The sequence below is a fragment of the Planococcus citri genome, chromosome 1 (assembly GCF_950023065.1).
Source record: "Planococcus citri chromosome 1, ihPlaCitr1.1, whole genome shotgun sequence".
NCBI classification, from domain to species: domain Eukaryota; kingdom Metazoa; phylum Arthropoda; class Insecta; order Hemiptera; family Pseudococcidae; genus Planococcus; species Planococcus citri.
In genome coordinates, this window is record NC_088677.1 from 84,656,589 (window position 1) to 84,668,826 (window position 12,238).

The 12,238-nt window shown below is 34.0% G+C and overlaps 1 protein-coding gene across 1 annotated transcript in view; it reads left to right on the forward strand.

The window, feature by feature from the left end:
• Positions 1-12,238, forward strand: part of kn (EBF transcription factor-like knot) — a 185,976-nt gene that overhangs the window by 42,082 nt on the left and 131,656 nt on the right. The window contains exon 4 of the mRNA XM_065354908.1: positions 6,777-6,832. Within this exon, the coding sequence (XP_065210980.1) occupies positions 6,777-6,832 (56 nt within the window). The remainder of the gene's footprint in view (positions 1-6,776; positions 6,833-12,238) is intronic.

A 12,238-nucleotide genomic window follows, 5' to 3' on the forward strand; every position in this document is an offset into this window, starting at 1 on the left:
TCTTTCCTATGTTGTTGACTCTAATGGCTACTTCAACGAGATGGTGATCTGATCCGATGTTGCAGCCTCGAAATACTGTCTCGACTCTGAGAATTTTTGGCAAAAAATCCTGACTTTTTTAAAAACTCGGTTAAAATCTAGACTTTTTCTTCAATTTCTGACAAAAATCATAACTTTTCTGAAATCTTGAAAAAAATCAGAAGTTTTTGAATTTCTGACCAAAACTTGAAACTTTTAATTTTTTGACAAAAAAATCAAGACTTTTTAGAATCTTTCCCTTAAAAAGCAAAATATTCTAATTCTGGAAAAAATTGGGATTTTTCAAAAAAAATTTCTCGGCTATGAATCAGGACTTAATTTCAACAATCTCTGACAGAAAATCAGGATTTCTTAAAATCTCCGATTAAAAAGTCATGATTTTTTCGCATTTCTGGAAAAAGTTACGACTTTTTTCAAACTCAGGCTGAAAAAACTGAGAGTTTTTCTTTCCGGCAAAAACACGCTTTGAAATCCTGAAAAAGTAAAAACAATCAGGACTTTCTTGACTCCGGCAAAAACCGAGGCTCTTTTAAATTTCTGGCAAAAAATCTTGACTTTTTTTTTCAAAAACTCGACTAAAATAAGGAATTTTTTTCAATTTCTGGCAAAAAATCAGGATTTTGTAAACCTTGGCTAAAAAATTGAAACTGTTTCAAATTTCTGCCAAAACTCAGAACTTCTTTGAAATTCCAAGAAAACTGCAATTTTCTTAAAAACTGACAAAAACCAAGAAATTTTGACAAAAATCATGATTTTGGGAAAATAATTAGGACTTGTTTGCAATTTTGACAAGAAAGTAGGACTTTATATGGTAAATTTTACGCAAAAAATACATTTGATGGGAACTTCTGATGAATCTTTTTAGGGTTTCAACGTTCAAACCTATCTTTTTGCTTCACCACTACCAATTCAGGAGTCCAGGATTACTTCCCTCGATGGGAGCCACGTACTGTAGCTCATTCTACGAGAAAGTTTAATACATATAAATGATTATGGGCAACAACAATGAACATATGTAATTTTTAGAATTATTTTTTCGTAAAACTTAAAAATTTTGAGAAGGGTGGAAGCTCAAAGAACCAAATCTGTAAATCAAAAGCCACCCTATACTGGACACATTACTCTACATCAAGACATATACACCGATAGGTACACATTCATCTCTATAGAAAAAAATCTCAGCCAAAGCTCGTAAGTGCACGCTTCCACCCAGCTATATAGGAAAAAGCGTAGAAAAGATCACACTTGTAATAAAATTTTTACACACGGTTAATAGGCTTTTTATGAGCTAGCTCTCAGGTGTGTTATATGCAACATAAAAGAGATGGCACACCGTTTAAAAGTTTTTTTCTTAAGGGCCAGCGCAATTTCACTACACACTACACAGGATACTCTAATATTTCGTTGAGTCTGGCACAGTCATCCCCATCCCTGTGCCCATCGCCATCGCCGGCAACACCACACCACAGTCTTATAATAATAGCGAAGGAAAGGCCGCGGCCGGGTCAGTAGATTAAGCGAGATTTACTTAATGGAGGCAGCTAGTTTTGCACAAAATACAAGCCTAATTCCTAAAATGAACATCTTCGTTCGGTAATGCTTTATCTAATCCTTTGAAATTTATCAACAGATTAGAGTATCTAGAAACAAAAAGGATATATTCTATAGAAACGGGATAAATTACCGAGTAAGTGGTTCGTAAACGTAGCTACACTGCTACATAAGTCATGGCATGGGAGAAAAAAGAACCGCGCAAAAGCCCTTTTTTCTTCTCGCACTCCCTATTGTGCAAGATGAAGACGTATTCGCGTATCAACACATTTGTACACTGATACATATGTACTTTTTTCACCCACAAGCACGAGCATCTCTCTCGTTCGTTTCATGAACGAGAAAAAAATTCGCGTCGAGTTGAGAACCACTTAAAATGGTTTGTAACTTTGTATTCTCATATTATTAACTCTCGAAAGAAGTATGACCTCGTTCCCTTATAATACGTTGAAAATTACATTTACTTGAATGGAACGTATTAGCCATCGCTGTATAGAGTAAGTCGCCTTTAAATTTACCTATTATTTTCCCTTATTAACTCCTATGCGTTTCGCTCCAATCGTAATTAACTTTTAAGGGCGTCGTACGTACAGTTTTGACGGCGCCCGACGCGGCGAGAAGCAAAAATTACCCTCAACAGGGCTCATCGTACGCTGTGTTTCTTCTCGTCTTATGCTATACGAGTATATACTGGCAAATAATTGAAAATAACCGATAGTGTGATATGTTAGATCGAAACTGCGAGAAAAATTACCAGCTCTTAATTCCGTTCGTATTACATCGGCTCGATGTTGTATCGAAATTCGAACGCGAGTGGAAAATTTTCTCTCAATTTTTGGGAGTTTTTCTGGTGGTAGTTTTGATGTTTTTTCTTTCAATCACGTGGGCTCATTATTTTGATATTTTTTATGAGTTGACAGGGGGAAAAAAAAGAGAATAGAGATGGTCAATTTTTTTTTCCAACATGACCATGCATATTTTGAGTAAAACCCCATTAACTTTTTGTAATGAGAGAGTCTGAAGTACATTTTTGACACTTGTGGAGTGATTTGAAATTTCTGAAAAAATTGTAAAAATTTTGGTAAGCTCTAGAATGGTTCAAAACTAGTGGTTTTTCATGTATGAAAATCTGAATTAAAGGAATTATTCACGTTATGGTTCACTTTGTTCAGAATGATTTACGCATTTACGCCCATTCGTTTCATAAAAAGTATTATTTTTTAAATTTTTCAACAAAAAAAATTTGCCAAAGATCCGAAAAAAATTGAGGGTATGAAATTTTGGTTAAGGGGGTTCAGCACATACCCCCCGTCCTCCTTCCGACAGAAAAATTCAGATAAGTTGGGAATTTTTTGGGGAAAAATTTGGGGTGAGTTGAAAAAGAGTTGAAAAAGGGAAATTCTGGAAAGAAATTGCGTAGGTGAGCAGGGAAAATCAAAGAATTACCAAAAACCGTAGGGTTTCACTGCTTGAATTACAAATTTTCAAAGGTTTTCGCCCTCCTTTCGCTCGAACTAGATCATTTTCTTTTCCTTTCTCCGATCGAAGTAAGAGAGTCGAAAAGTTGACAACATCGAGAGTTGAAAACCTTCGAAATGAAAAGGAATCAAAATTGAACATAGAAAACTGAAATGGAAAAACAAAACTTTGAAATTTTAACATAAACATAATAATATGCACATATAATTCGGGAAATGAAAAACAAAAAAGGGAAAAAAATACGAATAAAACAAGAAACGAATGTAACCAAAGTAAAAACGGGCACTAACCCCCCCCCCCCCCACCAAAAAAAAGAATTAAAAACAAACACTGAAAAGTAAGCGAAAGACCTCGAAATGAAAATGAAAAATCATTCTCACAACTTAGAATCTGCAAATGAAATTGATCGTGAAAAAGCTGACCTTTGGCTCAAAAACCATTGCAATAAATTTAAAATGAAAAACAAATGAAGAAACTTTTTGATTCGACTTATTGAAATTTAATACCAAAATTTGAAAAAATCGATCAATCACTTTTCTAAAAAAAAAAGTGAAACAAAAAACAGAAGAATGAGATGAGACTAAGAATAAAGTTTGGCCCAGTTCAGAACGAATAAAACCAATTTTCTCCAAAGCTGCGCTCAAAACTGCCAAAAAGTCTCAAATTATGCTAAAATATCAAAAAATGTCCTATTTCAAAATTCGCAAACAATGACAAAAAAATCTGTTAAAAATGACCAGAAATTAATGTTGAAATATCTTGGAATTTGAGCAAAATTTCGTGAAAATTGGGTAAGTTATTAAAATTGTTTGATAAAATAAAGAAGCTTTTAAAGCAATTTTTCAAAGAACAGGAATTTTGTTTGGCAAATTTTGCAACAAAAATGCAAGCAACGTGAAAATCAACGCTTTTTGGACGTTTTGGCAGAAAAGCAAAAATTTCTGATCAATTTTAGCAAAAATTATGACCATTTGAAAATATTATCAAAAAAATACTTTTTGAGAATGTTGATGAAAAAACATTACAACTTTTCGTCAACTCGCCAAAAATTGACTTTCTCTGGCAATTTTGACAACAACGAGAATTTTTTGACAATTTTGGAAAAAAAAGAGTGGATTTTTTTAAAACAATTTTGGCAAGAACAGGACTTTTTGGATGTTTTGGAAAAATTGACCTTTTTGACAATTTTACCAAAAATGAACACTTGAAAATTTTGACAAAAATGCACTTTTCTTGACCATTTTTCCAAAAATTTAACGCTTTTTTACACTGCTTTGATTTGGACAAATTTGTCAGGAAAAAAAACAGAACCTTATAAGCGAGTTTGGCAAAAAAACAGGACTTTTGGAACAATAAAAAGGGAACTTTTGAAACAGTAAGGCGAAAATCAATTCTTTTTGGAGGTTTTGGATGAAGGAGGGAGGGAGGGGGGGGATTACAAAAATTACGGACTCGCCACTTTCGAGAATTGGCAAGCTTCAAAAAAAGAAGTGAAAAAAAGGTCTGTTTGGAAGTATTCTGTTCAGATGAGAAGATGAAAAATTATCAAATAATTTATGCACACATCAAATTGTATATCTTTTTTGAAGTTTTTCAATTTTTGGGGTCTTATACAAAGGGACCAACATCATTTGGAGGACCAAGGGTGGGGGGGGGGTTCTAGAAAATGTGCTCATTTAGAAAGATTCGCTGCCCAGGCCCTTTTTTGTACTTACTTCCTAGGCGGGGGGGGGGAGGTGCGCTGAATTGAAGTTGCAACTCTCTAATTTTCATACCCCCCCCCACCCCTCGTCCCCCAGTGTTTTGAGAAAAAATCGAAGTACCTAAATTATTTTTCTATTGTTTAAATGATCACTTTTTTTGCTCTTCAAGTAATAATGTTCCACAATTCAAAAATTTAAATGTGACAACCCTTGATAGATTTTGTATTTGGATAATTTTGACCTTAAAAAACAAATTAAATTTTACCAAATTTTTTTCTTTTTTTTCAAATTCTTTCATTTTATTCGTTTTCATGGCAATTTCTCGATATATTTTCGAACTTTTCTTTGGGGTAACGCAGCCAGACCCTGTAGCATAGGTCAAGTTAATTGCCTGAATTTATTTAGGTAGACTAACCTATCTACATATTTTTCTATGATCTTGGGCTTAAGTGATGAGAGTGGGGAAAAGTTGAACTTACTGACGTTAGGTAAGTCCTATCTAAGGTAGTAGGTATTATTAGTAATTTGAATGTTAAATTGTACGTACGTTTTGAAGTGTTACGTGATCGCGTTATAATTAATCCTTTTTCTTTTCTCTTTTTTATTTCTATAATAATGTTTCGAGTACGTCAATAAAATGACTTAATTTCAAGTGTTAATTTTGTTTGAATTTTCGATAATGATTTCGCGTATTAATTCGGATGAATCGAGTCTAATTATGGAAGAGTAAACCTGTGTCACGTAAGCCAGTAATGGCGGTGCTTAGGCACACGTCTAGATAATGGTGTGAATTTAGGGCAAATTCTTCTTATGTAGGGCTACTATATAGTCAAGGAAATTGACTTGGTCTTAGTTTAATAAATCGAAATTGTCAAGGTAATGTCAGGTTTTTGAAACTAATAATTAAATATATCAGGTATGATATTTTATTAGCTCTTAGAAATTTAAATGATCGAGTAAACGATCTAATTTGTAATGTGTCTAACATCGTAATTATTCTATTCGAATAATCATAATTGATCGAATAAATATCTATCACCTAAAAGAGGTTACAATCTCAAACTATGCTTTTGGAACTTTGATAGGTATTTACCTATTTGTATATAGTCCCCTTTAACTAATCCTTTTCGATGATAGGAAATAAATTACTCTTATGTGTAGACATTTTAATTATCTGGGGTATAGGCAGGTTCCTATATGTTACTTTCCTGTAAAAATACCCACTTATCCTTTTTAAAATTTCCATTTAAAATCCTTACCTACCTATTTGGACACGCCAAGCTTCCCCCAAAAAAGACTTCCTTAATGAAAATGTTTTATCCTATACCACAACCCCCCCTCCGCTCCCCCACAAAAAAAGCCCTGACTCTGTTTAATGAAACATTTTCAAAAATTTCTACAGGCATCCATTTTCTATCATTTTTTATTTTTTCCAAATTCGAGGGGGCCACATTCAAGATAGCCAACATCACTTTGGGGTCCGATTAAGGGGTTTTCTTGAAAAGGGCCTTATGTAGAACAATTCTAATATGGAATGAATGAGATATTTTCAAAAAATTTCCTCTAATTTTGATTTATGTATCCTATTTTTTTGCGATTTTTTTCCAACTTTGAAGGGCTCCTTAGCCTTATACTGGGGGCCAATATGGTTTGAAGGACTGGAGAAAATTTTCTCTTGAAAAAGGGATTACATTTAGAGAAATTCTGACGCAAAAACAAAAAATTTTGATGAATTTAATTTTTTTGTCATTTTTTAAAATTTTTTTTACTTGAGGTCACCGGTACTTTTTTTTGCAAATGGGGAAAAATAAAAAATATGGAATATTTTCTCACTCGAAGCAACAACTTTGGTCCGTAGGAGGTGGAAAATTCAATTTTTTCAAAATAAGGTACATCCCTAATGTCAATGGAATTTTCCACCCTATAGCTATAATTGTACAAATAAGTCGAAATTCAACCTCACAATTAATATCACTAATAAAACTCTAATTTCTATTCTTTCAGGTATACGTCAAGAGCAAGACATCTTCGTCCGGCTAATCGACTCGGTTACCAAACAGGTAAGCTGACCTTGATATACGTACATTTCTCTCTTTTTTTCTCTCTCTTTCTCAAATCTATCCTTAAAAAATCATAGACTTTATAGTTTATTTCTTCGAGAAAAAAACAAAACCACACGTAAAAAAAAAAACAAAACAAAAAAAAGAGGCAGATAGAGAATAATGCAGAAAAATTTCAAGGCGACGTTTACACGCCGAAAGATATAATTTAATATTAAAAATGTCGTCGTCGTCGTCGGCGGCGAATGGCGAAAAGTTGCCATGCCAATGTCGAAAAGAAAGGCAATTTTCTTTTTACACGCGGTAGAGGTATAGTAGTATGGTACCGTATCCTTTGACTAATCTAATCTTCGTCCTTTCACGAACACAGAACGATTTAATTCGATTTTTCTGTCCGTTTAGTGCAACAAAAGAAAAAATCGATCTCACCCAGAGGCTTAATGCGATTTTTCATCTTTCAACACCTTTATACACTATACAGTGACCGACTTATACTCTACGTCGTAGTATACTCGTATGCCAGGCCTATATACTACACTCTTACTCGTATTTTTCCAGCGTATTTCGTAGATAGGTACTCGATTATAGGTTCTTTTAGTAGATGGGCACACGAAGTACCTAGACCTATAAGTACATACATAAAGCACTCGAATAGCTACCGGTTCGCGATGAATTTTAATTCGATTACTAAACTAGACACGCGTCTATCTGCCATCTGGCATTTGACCATAGCATCAAGTAAGTATCATTGTACAATAAATTGAAATTGAAATTGAAAAAAAAAAACTCGAGTTTTCCTATAAAATTACCGAACCGTTTAAAAGGCTCTCGCGCCCGCGACTACATACGTCGATAATTACACAATGGGTACACGACCCAGGACATGAGACGCGCCCATCCCATCCCATCAAAACCGACGTGTATCTATACAAAAACAATGATCGACGCCACTCGCCTGCTGCCTCCTCTTTAGCGTCCTTTACGTGGTGCTAACGAAAAAAAAAAAAACAGGCACAAAACGGAAGATTATGGTCGTATGGCACGCGGCCTTGTGTACGACACGTGACATTTTCTGTCAACATGCGGTCCGAAATGAGGCGACACACGCCTCTTGCAATCTGATTTCCGATGTAAACGACTTTATCATACGGAAAATAACGTAATCCGTCTTTTCCGCCAAATCTAATTTCAACCAAAGGCTCCGGCTCTGGATCCGCGACGACTACCACTTTGGCTCCTACGACGAGTACGAGTATTTTAAAAGTCGATTTCCACAAAGGGGCCTTTTTCTCCTCCTCACGTGCGTATGTCCTGCCCCATCGAACGCTACTAGTCTCGTATCTTCTCATTATGTATTGCGAAGCTTCCGCTGCCTGTCATTCCACGAGTACTGCAGCAGAATCGAATCGAAAGTGAGAAGTTTTTCGAGGGAATGGGCCAATTAGCCTCTTTTTTTTTTGTTAGCTGTTGCTTGCCAGTTGCCTGGTACATCGTGCATCGTTCGCTGATCAAATTACATCAATCTTGTACCCATACCGAGTATACAGACATAGGCTATACTATGTTATACATACATGTATGATGTAGTCGAAGTCAGCGTGAAACGTCGTTATCATATCATTTCGTAATAAGGGTAAAGGTGGTAATTAGATTACAGGAGGAGAAAATTCGTAAATTATTAGCGTTGTACAAATTGGGCGAGTTTTACGAGTATTTTAATACAGTACGTTTTACTGCTTTTCAAGGAAATATTATTTCGAAATTTTTACTGTTTTTTTGGTGGTCGACATTTTCTGAATACTTGGTTTAAAGAAAGGTTTGACAAACTTCCAAAATTGAAATTTTTGCAATTTTTTCCAATTTTGAAAAAGATAAGTGTCTATGAGAGGAAGGCTCTTCATGCTACTCACTCGCGACAAATTTTTTGCGATTTTATCACTCACACATCCCAAAAATTTTGGATTTTTATGAAACAAAATTCCCTGAAAATCTTACATAAGTTTCTCAACTTGAACTTGGAGTCTTCTTAGGAGCCCTCAAGTTTTCAAAAAAAAATCCAAATACCCTACCCAAAAATTGAAATTTTTACATTTTTACACTCTAATCCTCGAATTTAGGTAATTTTTGTCAGAAAATCACTAATAAGTAGTTTTGACCCCCCCCCCCCTTTTTGATTAAAAAAGGTGAAATTTCAGCCACCACACAATGAAAGAAGAAAAATCAAAAAACTTGAAATTTGTATATTTTGACGTTCTAATTCTTTAATTTGGTTCATTATCATCAGAAAAACATTGTTGAATAACCCCCCCCCCTCCTACCCAAATATCGAAAAAACGAAAAATCGAAACCGAAGCCCTCGCATAAAAAAAAGAAAACTCAAACCTGAAATTTTCACGTTTTTTTTTTATTCTAATCCTTGAAATTTGATCCATTTTCACGAAAAAAGTACCTACTGCATATTCAACAAAGTAACCCCCCCCACCCCCACCCACGTGACGAAAACTGTTGAACTTGGGCTTTCCATGCTCCAAAAAAAGTCCACCTCACATCATTAAAAAAAAGTTTAAAAATGGAAATTTTCACGTTTCTACATTCTAATTATTTTCGAACTCACTTCAGTTCGGTTTTGATTCCCCGCCCCTTCCCCCTCCCGCCCCTTCCTCAAACTCGACTCTCCACGAAAAAAAAATAGATAAGAAAATTCAAAAAACTACGAAGTTTTACATTTTTTTATTCTACCAAATTGTAATTTTTGAATCTCGAATCTCGCCCATTTTCATAAGAAAAACATATTTCAACAGATCAATAATTAACCACCTCCCTTCCCCCTCCTCCTTCCCCCCACATGATGAAAAATATGGAACTTGATCCCGTACGTGTTCCAGAAACCACTTCAAATCATGAGAAAATTTAAAACCAGTTAAAATACGTATAAAAATAGTATTGATGTTTTGCATTCTAAATCTATGAATTTGGTGCATGTTCGTTGGAAAATGGCATCATTTGATAGTCTAAACTCCTCCCCCTTCCTCACTAATAACCTGGATAGCGAAAAAGAGAAACTCGAGCCTCTGAGGATATACCTTTACCTACTGGATTGTGCAGAAAAATTTTGACACAGAATTGAAACTTTGAAAATATTTTATCGACTTTAATTATGTATGTACCTATTTTATTTTTAGTTCTAGAAAAGGAGTTATTGAGGAAATTCTGACACCAAGATCGAATTTCTCGAAAATAATTTTACCATATTTATTTAATTTAATTTTTCTCAACTTTGGAGACTTCAACGTAAAAGGGCTAATATTCTGTGGGAGACCAGACAACGTTTTCTTAAAGTCAGTAATGGCAAATTTTCAAAAAAAAATAAAAAAATGTACAGACTTCGACTTTATAAGTATTTATTATTTTGTTTCAAAAACATTACTTATTTGCTGGAGCATTAAAGTTTTTTTTTTTTTTTTTTTTTTGAAAAAGTAGGTAGGTAGTTTTTAGAAGAATTTTTGACTTAGAAATGGGAAATTTTCAATAAAAATCAACAACTTTGATTCCCCCCCCCCCCATTTTTCTTGATTTCTTACAACTTTTGAGCACTTCTGTACAAAGGGATCAACATAGCTTGAGGAACGAGGGTGGATTTTTTCTTTGAGAAGAGGATTAGGTATCGAGAAGAAATGCACCATAAAAATGCTAAATTTTGGATGAATTGAAATTTTTCATTTAAGAGCGGAGGGGGGACCGTTGAGACGACTTTTCTTCAGACTTGATGAAATCAAGAAAATTTCACGCGAGTGGGAACGCAAAAAAAACCAAATAAACATCAAACTGGCCACGGTTTAGATGGTGTAATTAAATCAGCTCAAATAAACGTGCAGAAATTTTCAGACCAACAATTTTGTTCTTTTTAAAAATCATACTAAAAAAAAAAAACAAAAAAAAAAAGAAGCACCATCTTTCACTTTTCAAAAAAGCGAAAAAAAAGTAGATAGGTAAACTCCAAAAAACTAAATTCATCGTTTCCAAAAACACAATGATCTATCAAAACATACTTAGACAATTTTTAAGATAACTACCTAAGCAGTTTTTGAAATTCTGAAATAGTGGAAGAAATGGAAAATATTTCAAACCCAAAAAATTTTTTGATCATGTTTTAAAAAAAAAAAAAATATCCAGCATTTTTACGAAAACCTGACCAATGGTATTTTAAGAACACAGAACATGAGGAGAGAGGGGGGGGGTACTCATTAGTTTAAAAAATTTTTTTTAAACAATTTTGTAGAGCGTTGTGATGAGTTTTTCCGTACTTTTCACTTCACTGAGATTGTTTGTGGGGGGGGATAATTATTTAGTTATACGACACAAATAAATCCAAGGATGTAAAAAAATAATGATTTAAAAAAATGCCCAGCGTTTTCACGGCAAACTGGTTATGCAATTTTATTAACACGAAGTATCGTGTTTCCTTTCGTTTCTCATTTTCTCAATAAAGAGTAGAAATGTTTTTTCCGAAGGAGCCTACAGTAGAAAAACATTTTTAGACATGAAAAAGTCAAAATTGAAATAATTTTCAAAGAAAAAAAATGTTCGCACAAAAATATTTTTTCAAAAAAAAAATCTTCAAACAATTAGAACAAAACGCTCATTTTTGGCATTATTTTATTCTCACATATTAAATTACATATTATCCAACGAAGAAGACCATCGCCCTCTTCACCCTTTTCTTTTAGCTACGCCATTGCCTTCTCTTCCTTGCCATTGTTTCATTAAAAAAAGAATTACTCGCAGGCATTACTCATTTGAATGAGAGATTGAATTACATGAGCATCCCTTCCCCCCATTTTCTGATCTACTCAAAGATGGGCAATGAGTTTCTTTAAAAACTCTCTCACTCTTCAAACAACAACTCAAGAGTCATACACTGAATTTTACTCTTTTTCAAAGAGACCCAGAAAGAGAGACAAGACAGCTCGAACTCTTTAGGAAAAGTGTTGTGAAGAGTTCAAAAATTCTTTCTGAAAACTCTGATGTGAAGTTGACCCTGACCTTGGAATTTTTTCAACTCAAAAAATCGTCGAAAAAAATCTATAGGTACAAACTGTTTTGAAATGAAAAGAGTCTAAAACAGCTTCTTCAAACTCTTTTACATGAGTTTAACAGGATTTTCAACTCGTTGAGGGAAAAAAATACTCACGAACGAGTTAGTTTTGACTCGAAATTATGAATCAAAAAATTCATTTTTTCCCCTTGAAAATTGTCAAATTCATTCAATATTTTAAAACCAGTTTATCCATCAAAAGCTTATTCTCTCCCCAGTTAACTTTTTTTCTTTCAAAAGCTACATAATTGGAAAAATTATATTTTTGACAATTTTTTCATGGTGCATTAGAAAAAAGAGGAAATGAGGAG